This window comes from Cheilinus undulatus, linkage group 19, assembly GCF_018320785.1.
Source record: "Cheilinus undulatus linkage group 19, ASM1832078v1, whole genome shotgun sequence".
NCBI classification, from domain to species: domain Eukaryota; kingdom Metazoa; phylum Chordata; class Actinopteri; order Labriformes; family Labridae; genus Cheilinus; species Cheilinus undulatus.
Genome location: NC_054883.1, coordinates 41,681,345 through 41,700,127, shown reverse-complemented (window position 1 = coordinate 41,700,127; position 18,783 = coordinate 41,681,345). Strand labels below are relative to the sequence as shown.

At 37.5% G+C, this 18,783-nt stretch overlaps 2 protein-coding genes across 5 annotated transcripts in view; one reads left to right on the top strand and one right to left on the bottom strand.

Moving 5' to 3' along the window:
* Window positions 1-8,570, bottom strand: part of mastl (microtubule associated serine/threonine kinase-like) — an 18,565-nt gene extending 9,995 nt beyond the window's left edge. The window contains exons 1-3 of one of the 3 annotated variants that reach the window (XM_041814053.1): window positions 2,413-2,712; window positions 2,182-2,319; window positions 82-221 (exon numbers count right to left, since the gene is read on the bottom strand). In XM_041814053.1, the coding sequence (XP_041669987.1) occupies window positions 82-221; window positions 2,182-2,319; window positions 2,413-2,568 (434 nt within the window). In that variant the 5' untranslated portion in view covers window positions 2,569-2,712. Of the gene's footprint in view, window positions 1-81; window positions 222-2,152; window positions 2,320-2,412; window positions 2,713-8,551 lie in introns of those variants that run through there. The other 2 variants (XM_041814055.1, XM_041814054.1) reach the window with 2 other exon arrangements.
* On the top strand, window positions 3,329-18,783 carry LOC121527210 (ATP-dependent zinc metalloprotease YME1L1-like). 2 transcript variants are annotated; one of them, XM_041814057.1, is made up of 18 exons: window positions 3,329-3,563; window positions 4,213-4,323; window positions 7,781-7,949; window positions 8,119-8,220; window positions 8,324-8,433; window positions 8,583-8,733; window positions 9,382-9,465; window positions 9,948-10,121; window positions 11,265-11,417; window positions 11,502-11,634; window positions 11,721-11,783; window positions 12,280-12,392; window positions 14,302-14,457; window positions 14,553-14,704; window positions 14,799-14,925; window positions 15,177-15,250; window positions 17,685-17,771; window positions 17,866-18,783. In XM_041814057.1, exons 1-18 carry the CDS (start codon window positions 3,528-3,530, stop codon window positions 18,004-18,006), a joined length of 2,136 nt encoding a protein of 711 aa, XP_041669991.1. In that variant the 5' UTR covers window positions 3,329-3,527; the 3' UTR covers window positions 18,007-18,783. The 2 variants fall into 2 exon arrangements, with proteins under 2 accessions (XP_041669991.1, XP_041669990.1); XM_041814056.1 differs by having other exon boundaries at window positions 9,382-9,489.

Sequence of the window (18,783 nt, the reverse complement as noted above, 5' to 3'; positions counted from 1 at the left end):
AGAATTCGAGATCTGGCCCTAAGACTTATCAATCAGTGTTATAGACATTTTAGGACATAAGAAGAAAAAGTAGTGAAATACCTGTGGATTATACCATGGCGATGGAGGTAGTCCAAAGCCAGTGCCACCTCTGAAATGTACTTCACAGACATATCCTGGTCAAAATATCCATAGATGTGAAGAAGAGATTTGACGTCTCCCCCTATAAGATATTCCATCACCTGCAAGCAACGTGGACATACAGATTTAACAACTTCTAAAATAACTTTTATGTGGGGGTGTAATTAAAAGGGGTGGAAAGTAACTGATCACATTTACACAAATGAATGTGAGTAGAGTTTTGGGGTAATAATATTTTTTTAATAACATTATAGGGCTGAACGATTTGGGAAAATAATCTAATTGCGATTTTTTTCCGCAGTATTGCATTGCAATTTGATTTGCAATTATTACTTAAGTTCCTTATTTTGTGTTTTTATACCAACAAACACAAGCAATGAATCAGTCTATATTATAACCAGCACAATATTAGCTAAAACTAGAGCTGAACAATTCTGCAAAATATCTAATTGTGAGGATTTTGACTTGCATTGCAAATTGGATAGGAATTGATGTATTGAAGGGAGTCATGATTATTATATGATTCTTATATTTAGTAAGAAAAACGTAGAAAAAGTAAGATTTTTGTAGACTATTCTAAAAATACCTGTAGATCAGTGATACTCAACGCGTGGCTCTAGAGCCACATGCGGCTTTTTTTATGATGATTTGTGGCTCTTTTTTGACTAAATTTGAAATATTAATCCCCCAGAAAATCATAAAAACGGAAACTTTGACCACAGAAATGATCCATTACAAGTCACATTAATAAGTTTGTTTCCCACTCTTATAAACTTGTCTTTAATTATCAACCTTTATTTTTGGCCTGTATATTTTCATTGCCCTTATTTTTTGCCACTTTTAATTCATTTTTACTGTTTTAAGCTACTTTTGTCAATTCTTTTTGCTCCTATCATCCAGGTTTTGGCTCTTTTTCCCCAGTTTTGGACTCTTTTATCCTGTTTTTTTTTTTTTTTTTGCTATTTTAGCCACTTTTAACCCATTTAAGCTGCCTTTATGCCATTAAATGCCGCTTTTCCCCATTTTTTGCCACTCTTTGCTGCTTTTTGCCCATTTTAGTCATTTTTCACTCATTTTTTGTCATGTTTTTGCCACCTGTAACTGATATTTTTTCACTTCTTACCCAAATTTTGCCACTTTCTGCCCATTTTGCCACTTTTTCTCAAAATTTTTGTCACTTTTTAACCCAGTTTTTGTCAGTTTATGCCTACTTTACCCCTTTTCACCCTTTTCTGCCTTTAACCTATTTTTATTGCCCCTTTTCACCCTATTTTGCCACTTTTTGAACATTTTTCCTCCTTTAACTTACTTTTATTGCTACTTCAAGCTGTTTTTGCCACTTTTCGCCACTTAAATTGTGGCTTTTGCAAAGGTATTTTTCAACAATTTGGCTCTTTGGTTGAGCAGGGTTGAGTAATGCTGCTGTAGATGATTGCATGATATGTATGCATAACATCTCTGCTGCAAAAAAACAAAAAAACAAAAAAACTGCTATTTTGACATAAGTGTGAGGTTAAATATCCCACTCAGGCCTGGCCGGCTCACAACACATGCACACACACATACACACTTTTCCTTTATTCATTTACTTATTTATTTGTACATTGTCTTCCATCCATGGATTGCTGTAACCCTATTCTGCACAGAGCAATATTATTGTTTGTTTTTTGTCTGTCTTAGATACACCATACTTTATCTCCCTTGGTGACCTGAATGTTCTGTACAATCTGATTTATACGTTATGTTCCTTATAAAATTTTAAAACTCTGTACTTAAAAATAAAGTGAAAAAAATGAGGTTAAATAAATATTGCATCTTCTGCGATTTGAAAATTGCAGCAGGCCATATTGCATTTTAATCTAATTTGGTTAATTTCCCAGCCCTAGTACATTATAAAATCAGTACTTTTATTTGTACTTAAGGTTTAACCAAAGTAACTGCACTTTCCTCAGTAGCTTCTCAGCAGTCAGTACTTAAAATAAACTTTAAATTCAATACTTTTTAATTTTACTTGACTAAAACAGTTTCCTACGTTTGGTTATATCTGTAGCTGTGCGTTACCAGGTAGATCTTTGAGGCTGTCTGAAGGGAGTAAAACAGGTGAACCACGAATGGACTTTTACTCAGGGCAAGTGCGTCTCTCTCTGCTTTCATCTGGCCCGTCATGTTTTTATCAACCATGTCTGCTTTCTTCATCATCTAAAGAGAAAAATACACAACTCAGGGTGATTTCTCGTCTCTATTATAAGTGTTATGCAGTAATTAAAAGCTGTACAAAGAAAACTTGCTCACCTTAATTGCATATAATCGCGCATTACACTTCTTTCGTGCCAGGTACACCTTTCCAAAGGCACCCCGGCTGATGGGCTTCAAAATGATAAAATCCTCGATTGAAGGCGCTTTAGGAGCCTCAGCCGATTTGGAGTCATGTTTTTCATCTCCGTCCATCTTTTAAAAGCTTCCAAATGATGAACTATGCTGTGTTTGTTACAGCCTGCTAGCCCAAAGTAAACAGATACATGATGAAACAACAATCCTGAGTTTGTTTTGAAATTTTGAATTCCGCTGCTCCTTCCAGGGGTCCTCGTGACGTTCCGTTAAGGTATGACGGATAAGTGCCTGCTTGAAAAGGACAAACTTGTCTTGCTATAAGCTCCAAGAAAACACAAGTTAACTATTTGAAGGTTTAGTGTTGTAGCAAATATTAAAATAGCTGAAAATGCCTCGCCAATCAAACGATATTCATAATGTCGACCATAGACATTATATACGTAGACGCCTCATTGGCCAGTGGGCCGTACGTCAACGCCGCCGCCATCTTGCCAGAGGTATTCCACGTTATATACAAACGACTCAAAACGACCACGTAAATGTGCACTTGTGTGTTTTTAATCACAAAACCCTTCATCCCTCATTGACTTACATTGTTTTAATGGGACGGTCGTTCCCCTGGTAATATGGCGGACACGTTGACGTATAGCGGCAGCGGGAACACGGTCAATAAGGCGTCTATTTTAATTTTAATCAGGCAGTAAGAAAACAATGGAGAGTGAATAGAAAATTACTGGACGTTATTCGAGCTTATGTCTATTAACGAAAATGGTAAGAAAATTCAAGCATTCTTGGTTTTTTTTTTGGTTTGTTTTTTAAAGAAAGTGGCGGTTGGCGACATGGTGACGCAATCTGAACCCGGTAGTAATTTCATGTGACGTAATTTTGTAGTCCATTTGACCTCAGAAGAAGCTGGAGAATCCATTTGCTGTTGTTAGCTAAGCTGCTAAAAGTTGTGTAACAGAGAAAACAAGAGGACACCGCTGTCGGGAGGTCTCTTGTAGCGGAGTGAAACAGAGGGTGTCCCCTATTAAAGCCTCCGGTTCTTTGCTGATTCAAATCATCCTTCGGCAGAAATGTTCTCGCTGTCAACATCGTTTCAGCCCCAGCAGGTAAGCCGTTTGGGTGTCTTTTTTTTATTTAGCTAGCTAACGTGGCTCATCTGATACACTCTTATTTCCCTCACTAAGGAAGGCGGCTTTGTCCTGGAGGGGTATATTAGCGGTCGTAGCTTTTAGAGGCTGTACATGTCGTTGTTTTTGCCACATCTTGTCTAACGGTCAATGACATCTATGCTCGGCTAATGTTAGCATCTTAACAAGTGAACGGTCTGTCCGTAATGAGCCCATGCTTACGTCACTCTGTCCTAGTAAGCTATTTCAAAGCCTCTCAAAGGTCTGTGCACACTGATAAGATTCAGACATTACCGTTTGGAGTTTAGTTTATATTGGGAACAAATGTAATGAAGTTAACTGAATAGTTGCTAACTTAATTTTAAAGTGCCGAGGTTACATAACCTCCATACATCTGACGTGTGAGGGACAGAGAGCTCTCTGTTTAGAGGCGGTATACTGAAGAGTCAGCTTGAATAACACTGACATAACAGTCCTGCAGGGAGATATATACATATATGTACATTAAGTTTACTGTAAATTTCATTCTTGCTTACCTTCTTAGGCGTAATAACATTTAACTAAATATGTCATCCTGTGGTTTGGGATTATGACTTATCCTCTTTGTGTTTGTTTGTGTTTTTGTAAGATGATACTGCCCCTCAGCCAGCTGATCAATGCCCTCCACTCTCTGAAGAACTCAGCCACAGCCTCAGTCCAGACTCTGCACAAAGACATCACTCCAGACCACAGTTCAGAGGTGAGATGGGTGCTACAGGTCCATGCCATTGTCTCCCAGAGCAAACACAACAGTGACCTTTATCTTATGTTGTTTTCACTGCTGAACAGGGTGTACCAAAATATCTTTAAACACTATTCACATTTGACTACTTGAGGTCAAATTTACATTTGCAGCAGTGGATGTGCTATATTGTATTTTTGCTCTAACCGTTGTGCCCTCCTCGGGCATTTTTGGCCATTTTTTAAACTTGTGATCATTTTGTCAGTTTTACAGCTTGTGGCATGTATTTTTAGAGGAACTTTTCTTTCTAGTTAAATTTTTTAAATCCAACATGTTTTACTCTTACATGTCATTTATACTTTATCAATGAATTTTGTACCCTCTTTACACCTTCGTGGCCAAAAATGTACACGTACAAAACACTTCCATTAAATCAGCATACATCAGTTTTTTTTTTCTATTTTTTTTTTTTAAATAAATGTCTTTAATAACTTCAGACTTGCTCAAAACTACCAAACATTCAATTATCCTCAGAATTTTAACCCCTTAAATGCTAGTGTGATTATTTGAAATATTTCCTTTTTTTCTGCAAAAAAATGATGAGACATGGGATGGAGACCAGACTTGCTCCTTCTAAGCTGTCCACTCACTGTAAGAATGAGCAGGATCCTTAGGCCTTGTCCACACAGAGACAAAAACGATTTCAGTTTCATTTTAAAAAGGTTTTCTATAAACTCAGGATTGTTTCAGGAGCGAAAGCATGACTGAAAACGCTGTGAAATATATACCAAGCCTGTAAGTGGCGTTGAAACGTTGCCACGGAAATGCACAAAAAATGAGAGAAGATTTTGAAGCATGCGAATAAAGACGTAGTTGGAGGGGAAAGTTGCGCTTCTCATCAATGTAGACCATCAGTGGAGTGCCAAGCCCAAGCTCAAAAGTTGTTCTAAAAGTTTCAGAATCTCAAAATCCAAGTTAGGGAGGACAAAGCAAAAACATTTCACTACTTTGTTTGGCTCACATCACGAACAAACGCTTACGCATTTCCGCATTTCCGCACAAGGCCGTCAAATGCTCTGATGCTCGAGATGTGTGGCCTTTTTTGAAACTTCATGCGTATAAAGCTTTTGCGCTGTATACAGACACACGATCAAGAACATCTGGTGCATGCTGTTTTGGTGGTGGTAAAGGAGCATCAGATTTTGCTGTAAAATCCATAATAAGCTCAGTAGCTTCTGCAGCATGAACACAACACTGTAACCGCCATTGTTGTTTTGAGCTTAGGGGTATTGCAATGCTTCATTAATTGATATTTTTATCCATCCCTACTAATAAAAATTTTAACTGTTGTCTTTATCAAATGAAAATGTATTGAAATATTAAACTAATTATTTGGATTACACTTACACACTACATGTAAAGTGTATCTGTAACAGTTACAGTAAAATAAAGCATTTTTCTGCCTTTTAGGAGCCACAAACAGCACTGTAACAACCTGCAGACAGATGGTGAACTTTGAAGTGCACAAAATAAAAGTATACCACATTTTTAAGAGGTATATACCTTGAAATTTCAAATAAATTCTCCTAACTTCACAGAAGTTTTACATGGAAAGTACTTGGCAGAATTCATCCTAAACTTGAAATATCCAACTGTCTTTACCTCAGACCTAAAACTTTAGAATAAGAGCATACGTTAACGTTTCAGGAATGAGGACAAATAAGGAAAAAATAATCTAAAGCTGAGGATGCACAGATGAATTTTTTTTATATTGTATCTGCAAATATCTCACTTTTTGACAAACTCATCCTCTGGCAAATAATGTGGCAATGAACCAGATGTTTATATATTCTGTCAAATCAATTTACTGCTGGCATTTAGCACACCCAACTGCTAAGAAGAGAAGATTTTTATTATTGGCCAGAAGTAGTGACCTGTTGGACACTCTGAGCTATTTTTGTTGTCGAAGATGAGAGGAAATGTTGGCATTATGGGAGCATTACACCAAAACAAGTGCTGAAATTAAAACAGTGGTTTCAGCCATTAGCTAAATTGTTCTATAAATACCGGTATGAGCGTCTACACCAGGGGTGTCAAACTCAGTCACAGCAGGGGCCGGATTCTGGATTCAGGTCTAACCTGAGGTCCTAACAGGGTCACCTTTTTAACCAGTCAACCTCATTTCACCAGTAATGAAACCTGAAAACAATTTTAGCACTGACGATAAATGATTTTGACATTTAAAAAGATAAAAAGATCAGTTTAAAGGCTCACAATCTGAGAAAAGTACATTTATGAGTTCAAAAAGATCAAAACATGAAATTGAAATTGAAAAATTATGATGTTTTTTAATGGCAAATATGTCAGAAAGAAAGTCAAAATCATGAGTTTAAAAGGTCAATGTATGAAATAAAAATTGTAATCATGAAATTAAAAGCCAAAATATTTTTTAGTTTGACATTTTTGAAAATGTCAAACTTTGGGATTATGAAGTCACAGTTTGGAGTTAAAAGTATGAGGTAAAATAAAAAATAATTGGTTAAAATGATCAAAATATTACTTAAAAATTAGAATTATGAATCTTAAAGCTCAAAATATTATATGAGAAGTCAAAATTTTGAGTTGAAATGCTCAAAGTATGAAATTAAAAGTCAAAATCCTAAGTTTGAGTCCTAATTATGAGATGCAAAATTGAAAATGTGAAATTAAAACACAATTCATTTTTTTCCCCCACATTCCTGACTTCTTATCTAAATATTTTTACTCCTTACTTTTCCAGATTTTGTGACTTAACAAGAGTATCTTAAATCATCAGGATAAGTTCACATTTTTATACTTGAGTAAATCTGCAGACCTCAGACTGATGGGACAGTTAGAACAAAAATATGAGATCATCTTGCGGGCCGGATTAAACTGTTCCAGGGGCCAGATTTGGCCCCCAGGCCTTGAGTTTGACACCTGTGGTCTCTTTAGGCTCTTATTTACATTCAATACTTCTTGAGTACGCAGCAACTTTTTACATTTCTCTTCTACTCTGTGCTTTTTGTACTTTGTACATTATTTCTTGTTTATATTTTTTATTGTATTCATCTTTCTATTCATATTCCTTTAATTCCTGTCCTTTTTGTGTATAAGAGCTGCTTTTATAATCAAGTTATACTTTAGGGATGAATAAAGTATTTTCTTTTAGACTGTGGTGCTGATTAAAATGCTAGATAAGAGAAGACTTTGATAAATGACTCATGTATGATGGGCTAACAAAAAGATAATTCACCTAACAACTGTTTTTGTCCATCTATTTCAGATGTTTGACATTCACCCTCTGTACTATACAACAGTCACCATCCAGTTTTCATGCTTTGCTGTAGAATGCTAAGCAAAGTTTTGCCAACTGTGAGGAATAGTCAGTCAGTTATGTTCATCAGTGTTCAAAATCTTCATAATGTGTTGACGATTTTCTACTCGTTCTTAACAGCCCAGTGTGAGCCTGAGGGATCTCGGCCTGTCAGAGATTAGAGTGAGTCAGCTGGATGAGCTGGTCAGCAGGTTGCTGCCCACACCAGGACCAGAAGAGCCTCCTGCTGTTCCCTCGACATGGAGGACAAGTCATGTTTCTGCGGACAGCTTCTTTCAAAACAAGCATGGTGAGCAGCTCAGGCTAAGAAGTTTAAATGTAGCCCATTTTATAGTTATTACATTATTGCCTTATGCTTTCTTTGCATAAAGTCTGATTTTGCCCTTGGTGTAAAGTTACTTTGCACATATATTGATTTCATGTGGGTAAATGTTACACTTTTGCACTTTTTTTGACAGGGTTTTCACACAGAAGATTGGGAGTTTTTGGCTCTCCGATATTCCACAGACAATACTACAGTCCTCTAAAAGACGTCTGCTCAGAGCTACATTTTTTACCTGGTAGGACTCAGAATACTAAAACTGCAATTCTAATGTCATGAGTGTATTAACAGTCTATATTAGTGGGAGTGTTTAATGTTATTTCCCATGTGTCTCATTTTAGTCTTAATCCAGAGTCGAGGTTTTAAGACACTTAGGTCAAGGACCAGACGAGTGGACCCAGGCTACGATGGCCCTGTGGATTCTGAGCCTTACACACCAGCCTTCATGAAGGTCAGCATGCATTTCTGCCCATTTGGTGCAGTTTTTGAAAGATACCCTGTACCTACTAGTTATAAAACAAGATAGACAGGTGGTTAAAGAAGTGAAAAGCCATAGAATTTAATCTTACCTGCTAAAATTCTCACTGTTTATCTTCCCAGGGGTTGCTTCAGAGGGAAAAGGCATCAGAGGCACAATCTCTGGACCAAGTGATGAAACAGAAGAACCTCCCAGAGAACCAGCAGGAGGCTTTCAAGACTGGTTTCACAGAGGGGTTCATGAGGTCTCAGGCGTTCACTCAGAGAACACAAGGCATGTAAAAGACAGTGGCGCATGCTGTTTTTATAAGTTGTTTTCACTCTTGAACAAACTCTTCCTGAGGTTTTCAGGTGAGCTGGACTTTACCCACAGTTCTCCTGACAACCCCTAGTGAAATTATTATGTGAAATAAGAATAAGCTTGTGAGAGAACACAGCAGAATATAATCAGGAGGATTCACCACGAGTGAGAGGGGTGGGGATGCTCACTTCCTGCCATCTGTGAACAACCATAGTCTGTGTGCATGCAACTGGTGCAATCTTTGATCACATGATGAAGCTATTTCTGTGTTTAACTTCAGCCAGTATGCTCCTCTCTGCTCTTTTGTAGTTATAGTGTCTGTTAAACTACACAAAGCATAGATATAAAGGCAAAAATACTATCCATAGCAGACTTGGTTGCTTTGTCTGCCACTTTCATGTCATTTTTTAAAATGTTTTCTGCCTCCTGAGCTCCCTTGCCCTTTGCTGATTTGACAGGGATAGTTTCTGCTGTGAGATGCATATGTGATCAACAAGGTCAGGAGAATTTCAGGGGCAGTCCACTTAAAATTCACATGAAACTTTTGGTTTTGAACACATGAAAACAGCCTGCAGGCCTAAGGATTGATGTCAAGTATCTATCTTTTTTCTGTTCTGACAGACTCGCTGAGGAGAACCAGGCTCATCCTGCTGGTCCTCCTACTTCTTGGTATTTATGGCTTGTCAAGAACCCCATTTCTCTCGGGTAAAGGCTCCTTTTCTGATGCTGGTTTGTTTCAGTTTTTATTCTCTTCTATGCTTGCAAATCATCTCACAACCTTACATGCACACTGGAAATAGAACAAAGCTCCTTAGTGTTCCTGAAGAGGAATGAAAGCGACTATTTGCCTCAAAGATAATAGCTTACAGCAGTGCAAACAAAATTTTTAAAAGAAACCCTTTTGAAACATAATTTTAAATCTAAATTCCTCCTTACAACACGACATCTCTCCTACAGTGTGCATGAAGAGTTTGATTGATTATTCTGCATACCAGTGTGTAGTTACAGTTGAATATGTGTGTAAGCTGTGTAGCTATGAACACCAGTAAACAGGTAGAACACATAAGTATTTAAATCTGTGCACGCTGTAACCAGCAGTGAGGTTACATGTCATTGTGATAGAGTGTAAGAAATGGAAAAGTTTTCTGGTTTTGCCGTACCGAAGCAGTCGTTTTGCCTCTTCACAGTGAGGTTCCGCACCACATCTGGTCTTGACTCGGCAGTCGACCCCATCCAGATGAAGAATGTGACATTTGAGCATGTGAAAGGAGTAGAAGAGGCCAAGAATGAACTGCAGGATGTCGTTGAGTTTCTCAAGAATCCCCAGAAGTTTACTGTACTGGGTGGAAAGCTCCCCAAAGGTATTATGATCAACACATTTTCCCTGTTTTAGTGTTAATTTTGGCAGCTATTTTTGATTTTAGTCTTAGTTTCACCCTCGCATCCACATGTGAGGACTTTACATTCTGGTTTTTCTACAACATAGTAAAAACTTCTATGAGAATTTTTGAGATAATTGTGGAGAATGTCCACTGAAAATGAAGTAATTTGCTTGAAAAAAAGGAGAAATTGCAATGATTGTCCTTTGGGAGTTTTCCTGGATATTTTTGGGAATATAACTTGGTAGTTTTTTCATAGATGTTTTAATTTTTTTTTCATTGGAAGTTTTTCAAAGCGAATGTTTTGAATATTTTCATGTGAATTTTTTATTTTTTTTAATGTTTGGTGGAGTTTGAATATATTCATGTGTTTATGTTTACATTTTGGAAATTTATTTGGAATTATGGTGCATTTTATTTGGATTTTGGGGGGGAGTGTGCTTTGACATTTTTAGGTATTCTCAAGAAAACTTGGTATTTTTTTATTTTAGGAATTGGGAAGCAGTGTCCTTTGAAAATTCTAGTATTGTATGGAAATTTCAGGGAATTTGTAAGGATATGGGGGAGAATTTATCAGATTTTGTTTGAAAACTTAAAGGAATTTATATGTATCTTTTGGGGAATTTTAGAAAATAAAAATTTAGACTGCACGATAAAGTGATAAAGCTTCACTTGTGTTGATATTGGACATTGTATTTGGTCAGATTTAATTTCTGTTCAAAGGCTGGGCTTTTAAAATTATTAGATATTACTTATCCTCAGTAAGTGAAAGGAACTAAAAATTTATTCTGAATGAAAGCTCAGGTCTCAGGAGGTTAAATGAAATTCATTTTAGTTTTAGTCCCATTTTAATCATTTATATCCATTTTAGTTTTAGTCTAGTTTTAGTCATCTTGATGAAAACTAAACTCAGTTTTTATCAGTTTTAGTCATCACAGGTCTATTTTTGTTAGTTTTAGTCTAGTTTTTGTCATGAAAAAAAGGCTCTGGATGAACATTTTTAGTCATAGTTTTAGTCGATGAAATTGACACTGCCCTGTTTTCAATTTCCACTTTGTGTGATTCACAATTTTGCACTATATGCTGACATTTTGCTCCAAATTTGTTTTCATTGTTGTCCTCCAGGGATCCTCCTTGTTGGTCCTCCAGGCACAGGAAAGACTCTGTTAGCCCGCGCTGTAGCCGGGGAGGCCGATGTACCGTTCTACTACGCCTCTGGATCAGAGTTTGATGAGATGTTTGTGGGTGTCGGTGCCAGCAGAATCAGGAACCTTTTCAGTAAGTAACCTGATTTTTCAGTCTTTGTAATCAGTTGTAAATATAGCCAAATATCTAAAATTTCCCTGTGGTTGTGTTTTGCAGAAGAGGCAAAAGCAAATGCACCCTGTGTGATCTTCATTGATGAGTTGGACAGCGTAGGTGGAAAGAGGATCGAGTCTCCTATGCATCCTTATTCCAGACAAACCATCAACCAGCTGCTGGCTGAAATGGACGGGTCAGTTTTCTCATCTCTGCTTTAAAAACCTCATACTGATAAAAACAATGTCTAAATTGACATTCTTTATGTTTTGGTGTTTACAGGTTTAAACCAAATGAAGGAGTCATTGTTATCGGTGCTACAAACTTCGCTGAAGCTTTAGATAAGTATGTTCACTTTTCCAGGCTTCAAATAAATTATTTAAGAGAAGAACAACCTAGTTTATAGTGTAACTAGTTTGAGTTAAGGTCAGTCCTTACATTATGTAGATGTAGTTCATGTAAACACAACAGTTTCAGTGTTTAACTCTGGGCTCTGTCTGATCCCTCAGGCTGTTTGATCCTTTTGGCCTTGTTCTAGTTTCTGTGTAACACTGACTGATTTGAACCATTTCATGTACTCAGATAACAAAACAAACAGCCTGAGATACTGGCAAACTGCTGACCTGTTTTTAACTCTGGTACACTTAGACTTATTTAAATTTACCACCAGTGTTGATTTTCCAATTGTACAGTGATGATGAGTAATAACATTGCAGTGAGAAACATGCACAGAAAAACAAGAAGTTTGACTTTTTATCAAGGCTTGAACATTTTTGTACATAGAAGAAATTAATTTTTATGATAGGAGTCTTATTCAGCAGCACTTTTCCTTCACTTTCAGCGCTCTGGTGAGACCAGGAAGGTTTGACATGCAGGTGACGGTCCCTCGCCCAGACGTGAAAGGACGCACGGAAATTCTCAACTGGTACCTCTCCAAGATTAAAGTGGACCCTGGTAGGTCTCTGCAGAAGAATTCAAGATTCTCAAAACAAAATGCACACCTTACTTTTTGAGCTGATTTGTAGTAGTTATTTATTCCCATTTAAAAACACACCTGCTTAAAAAGTTACCTTTATTCTTAGAGCACCTATCTTAAGAAAGCACTTGACAAACAGCTGAAAATACACTGCCTGGCCAAAAAAAAGTCACCACCTGGATTTAACTAAACAAATAGGTATGAGCCTCCTATTGGATAAAAAATGAGTGAAAAGTGACTAAAATGGGCAAAAGACAGAAAAAAGGTGGAAAATGGGAAGTCAGAGGAATTTAACTGCAAAAGGCAGCTTAAATGGGTGAGAAGTGGCAAAAATAGGCAAAAGGGGGCAAAAATTGCAAAAAGCAGGATGGAAGTGGCAAAAATGGGAATAATATTTCAAATGAAGACATAAAAGACCCACAAATCATCACAAAAGAGTCATGTGGCTCCAGATCCACACGTTGAGTATCATTGACTGCGTTTACATGGACCTGAGTATCCCGGTTATAAGTCATATCCCGGTTTTTATCATATTCAGGATACTGCGTATACATGGCACAGTATCCCATTTTCTTTTGGAGTTCTCCAGGTAGCAAAAACGTGTTTCTCAAAAACGGGATACTGTAATATCTCGGTTTCTGCAGGTGTATACATGAACAAAGCGAAAACGGGGTACTCAAAAACCCGACAGAAAACGGGATACTTAAGTCCATGTAAACGCAGTCATTGTTATAAAGGGTTTCAGAAAAAGTCCTAATTGGTGCTTTAGAGTGATCTGAGGATGTGAGGAAATAAAAATGTTTGGCACTGAAAATGTTTGCTGTTTTAAATCAACATGTTTGAACACAAATGTGCATAGCTGTGTTCCTAATTTAAAGATAATCAGGGGTAATCAGGTCTTTGTTGTTTTTGTTAAAGAGATATTTTTTATTAAATACAGAGACCTGTCAATAATTTAATTATTTAATTGCAGAAACTGTTTTTTTCTGTAACTGTGTGAAATTTTTACATAAATCACCTGATATTGATCCTGGGCCCCCAAAGTGAATCGAAATCGTATCACCAAAGATTTTGTGATAGCAGAAAATATCGTATTGTTGTCCAAATATCGAATCAAGATGAAACTGGTGATTTACACCCCTAGTCTTAAAACAGGCCCTGGCTACAACCAGGAGGCGGTTTAATAGTCAGTGATGTATGTGCATATCTACAATAAGGATGCACAATATCATTAGCATGTTGTCCGTATGGGCAGATATTAGCTGACAAAGTTAGTTATTGTTATGAGCAAACAGAAATTTCCACTGATATCTACAAGCATTGTACTAGCTGTATGCACCAGTAAGTTTGTTGAGTTTAACGCTGGACCAACAGACTTATGCCAACTGAAATCTTCTTCATTCCTCATTCATTTAACTTTAAACTGTGTTTAAGGGCTGAAGTTTTAGGTCTGACCTACATTTATAAATCGGTATCGATAGCTCTCGATGTTTTGGCATATCTAATATCAGCACAAGTCCAACATCGTGCACGTGGACAGGCAGCCAGTGCAGGGAGGCCAGGACTGGTGTTTTATCTTTTTCTTGTGAGGGATAAGCCCAGATGTATTTTAGACCAGTAGTAGTCCGTGAAGGAAAGTCTGATTTATACCACTATAGAAGGCATCCCACAAACCCAAATACGACAAAACAAAAGCATGAAAAATCCTTTTTGATAGGAGCGTTACTGTGAGATATTTTTGAGAAATGCTGTGCATAAGCTCTCCTTATTTTCTAAAACCATGTCAAACATGTGAAGCAGTTAACCTCTGTCAAAGCCATCATTGTCTGTTAAAGACCTGTCAGCCTTATAAAGAAGCCTTTTTCCATTGTGTTTGTTCTCTCTCAGCTGTTGATGCAGAGATTATTGCCCGAGGCACAGTGGGCTTCTCGGGAGCAGAGCTGGAGAACCTGGTGAACCAGGCAGCCCTGAAGGCAGCTGTGGATGAGAAAGAGATGGTCACAATGAAAGACCTGGAATTTGCTAAGGACAAGATCCTCATGGGTGAATACAGTGTTTGAATCTGGTCTCTTGAATGAGGGTAACATTTTTGTGTTAGTCCCTTAAAATCCTTTCTCGTTCTGTCCTTTTCACACCAGGCCCTGAGAGGAGGAGTGTGGAAATCGACAAGAAGAATAAAACGATCACAGCCTACCATGAGTCTGGTCATGCTATCGTTGCCTATTTCACCAAAGATGCGATGCCCATCAATAAGGCAACCATCATGCCCAGAGGCCCAACACTAGGCCATGTGAGCTTCATTCGATATCTCAGACTCAATAACAGTTCTTTTGTGTCCCTTTTCTTAAATTCAAAGCTTTCGTATTGTTTCTGTCTCTTTCCAGGTGTCCCTGCTCCCAGAAAATGATCGTTGGAGTGAGACGAGAGCACAGCTTCTGGCTCAGATGGACGTAAGCATGGGTGGCCGTGTAGCAGAGGAGCTCATCTTTGGAGATGACTACATCACCACTGGTGAATATTAGAGCATGATATGACATTCACTTTAAACCCTTTTATGCTTTAGGGGATATTTATGTGGTTTAAAAGATTAGTAACTAGATTATAATTGCACTCCTGTCTTTTTCCCAAGCAATTATTTACTTTTTAAATTCTTTTCTGTTGAAATAAATTGTAACATTACAACTGTGATGACCTTAAAACTGCAATACTACCTTAAAACTCCTGATAATGTTGACTAATAGCGTTCTGATTTTGCATTTCAGGAGCATCCAGTGACTTTGATGGAGCAACCAAAATAGCAAAAATGATGGTGACGAGGTTCGGCATGAGTGACAAGGTATAATTTAGGTTTCTGTGGTTGATGAGTGGTATTTCTGTTTTAGTTTGCAGTCTAGAGCTTTAACTGTTTCACATTTGCAGTGTAAAAACCACACTTTATTGTAAAGTGTAGGGATCATACTCGATGTATGTATACATTTTCTGATGATGATCTTAGTGTACAGGTTCATTTAGAACTGTTAAATTGTAACTTTCCTCCGTTCCAGTTCATTTCCAACAGCCCCCACTTCCTGTCCTCCTTAAGCATTCAGGATCAGTTGATTACAAACAACCTATTAGTGTAAAAGGTCATCATAATGTAGACATTTTGCATGGGATTAGTGTTGCTAGACCTTTGGTAGTTTGTGAATCCCCCCTTTATGTTTATGTTTGATGAGGCACATTGGCACCGAGTAGGCACGTCTGTAATTTTATTTGCTGGTATTTCTGAATGAAAAAAACTATAAACATGTTGGCCAATCAGAGTCAATGATGTAAATCTTTTTCCTTTATTACCCAGTTACGAACAATAAACCATTCAAGATTGTTGTCATTACAACTGAACCTCACAGTAAGTTATTCTAGAGCAGTGATGGTCAACGTGTGGCTCTTTTTAATGTTTTATTTTAAATATTATTTCCCCAGAAAACCTTAACAAAGTGAAACTTTATGCCATTTTCACTAATCTTGCCATTCTTTTCACCTATTTAGGCTACCTTTGGCCATTAAACACCCCTTTTTTCCTATTTTTTTGGCCATTTTTCAACTTCTTTTTGCCACCTTTTCACCATTATTCCACTCTTATCCCATTTTTGCCACTTTTTGCCCATTTAAGCTACCTTTTGCCATTAAATACCCCTTTTTTGTCAACTTTTGCAACTTTTGCCACTTTTATCCAATTTTTGCCCTTTTTTGAACACTTTTTGCTACTTTCTTATCCATTGAATACCACACGTTTTCTTTTTTTCCAATTTTTTGCCTCTTTTTGCCACATTTTTTCCCTTTTTTTGCCCTTTTTCACCATTTTTCCATATTTTGCCCATTTAAGGTACTGTTTGCCATTAAATACTAGTTTCTTTTTTTTTGTCCATTTTTGCACCTTCTTTTAGCCACTTTTATCCCATGTTTTTCCCCTTTTTTGCCCCTTTGTACCATTTTTTTGTCACTTCTCCCACATCTAAGTTATGATTTGTCATAAAATACTACTTTTTTTCCTACTTCTTGCCCATTTTTGCCACTTTGCCCCCATTTTTCCACTTTTAGCCCATTTAATTCAATTCAATTCAATTCCATACTTGATTACAGATTCTAGGTCCAGAGAATACCTTTGCCATTAAATACCATTTGTTTCCTTTTTTCCCCCGTTTTTGCCTCTTATTTTTACAAATTTTCCCCCCATTTTTGCCCTTTTTCACCACTTTTCACCCATTTAAGCTGCGTTTTGCCATTACATACTATGAGTTTCCTTTTTTTGCCACTTTTTCGCCACATTTTGCCAATTTAAGCTGCATTATTAAGTAAGTCATACTTTAATTTTCCCTGAATTCACAGCTTACACTCTATTGTTATACATGCTACACAAACATAGGCTGAATTAAATGCAAATACACATGCACAAACAGGATCCCCATAGACATGCACTAATAGAGAGATGTCAGTGGTGGCCTTGCTGCCCTCGTTGGAGCGCTGCCGTGAGCTGTTGGGGGTTCAGTGCCTTACTCAAGAGCATTTCAGCAGCACTCAGGAAGAGACCTGGCACCTCTCCAGCTACCAGGCCAGTCCAGATATGGTCTGCCTTTTTATCACTAGTTTTTCTTGTTTTTTTTGGTCCATTTTGCCTCTTTTTCACCATTTTTTCTGCCATTTTTAGCCAATTTAAGCTGCCTTTTGCCATTAGATACTACTAGTTTCTTATTTTTTTTGTCCATTTTTGCCACTCTCGACTGCTTCTTGCTTATTTTAGTCACTTTTCACTTATTTTTTGGCCTTGTTTTTGCCACTTTTGGACCATCTTTTGTCACATGTAACTCATTATTTTGTAACTTCTCACCCATTTTTGCTACTTTCTGACTCTTTTTCCGCTTTTTCCTCCCAATTTTTGTGACTTTTCACCCATTTTCGCTCCTTTTTGATCATTTTTGCCACCTTTAACTAATTTTTATTGCTCCTTGGAGCCGTTTTTGCCACTTTTCACCACTTAGATTGTGGCTCTTGCAAAGGTATTTTTCAACAATTGGGCTCTTTGGTTGAGCAGGGTTGAGTAACACTGTTCTAGAGAATTCTTTCAAGGTTTGAAGGAAACCCATTACATCCTCACTGACATTCCTGCAAGTAAGACAAAGGAAACCCTGTCTGACTTCACCATGGTGAAGCAGTCTTTACTATCAGTGACCATTGCACAACAAGCTCTGTTGTTCATTCAACCTAAGGTGTAATTTGTGTTTTTGTTGCAGCTTGGCGTCATGACCTACGGCGATGTAACCAAGCAGAGCCCAGAGACACAAGCTGCTATTGAACAAGAAGTCAGAGTCTTACTCAAGGTAACATTTTCCCACAGCACCCCCACTTTTTCTGCGACTCAAACCAAGAAAAGTCTCCGTCTGTATCTACTTTACCTCTCTCTTTTCCTTCCAGGACTCATATGAGCGTGCTAAAAACATCCTGAAGACCTACAGTAAGGAGCACAAGACGCTAGCTGATGCCCTGCTCAGATATGAAACTCTGGACGCCAAAGAGATCCAGATGGTGCTAGAGGGCAAATCACTGGACCACTAGATACCTCAGTAGTTATTTTAGACACTTGTATATATATTAAGCTGTGCAATTGTGCACAGGCCTTTTGGAGGCCTTGTATTTCATTTCTTTGTTTCCCTCTTAAGTTTATTGTAAAGATGACATGATTAAGTTAAACCCCTCTATGGATTTTATTTTATTAGGTTTGTTTTTTCCTGTAGAGAAGACTTGTTTTCATAGCAATTTTAAGCACTTCACAGGCTCATTGAATAAAAAGGAACATTTCTTCAGGATCCAAAAATCTTTCAGGTTTCATTGAAGTATTTTAAGATCACATACTTCAGCAATAGTTTTATACATCAGATTGGAAATTCTGTGGAGTAATGAGGTAGAATGAATTCAACAAAGATCATGGTTAATTTAAGTGACATGTCTACAATTCTGTGTCTCTCTTGAATCTGTACAGACTTGTAAACACCGTAGGACCTTAAAGTACCTCAATCAAGAATGTACCATTTCGCTGTAGCAAGGTACAGGTGATACCCCTGTTCAGTGTTGAACAGTCGATTTAGAGTTTTTCCTCTAAATGATGTCGTTCAGTTACATCTACCTAATGCTTTCTGTTTTGTGTGTTATTTATTTAAGTGCCCAAAGATGTGTTCTCTCTTTCTGACGTTAGTGATAGGCCTTCATGAGGAATTCTCAGCTCATCTGTAACAGATCAGTGAGGGTTAATGTAAATATGTTCTGTAAACGTGTGAAGGGATTGACATTGTGCTTTCCTTTGAAGCTCAAATAAAGGTTTCTTTTACTCATGAA

Coding starts and splice junctions, on each gene's coding strand:
- LOC121527210 (XM_041814056.1), top strand. CDS start 3,528: ATGTTCTCGCTGTCAACATCGTTTCAGCCCCAGCAG. Junction 12,393..14,301: donor CAAGATTAAAGTGGACCCTG/GTAGGTCTCTGC, acceptor GTTCTCTCTCAG/CTGTTGATGCAGAGATTATT. Junction 14,926..15,176: donor AGATGACTACATCACCACTG/GTGAATATTAGA, acceptor TTTGCATTTCAG/GAGCATCCAGTGACTTTGAT.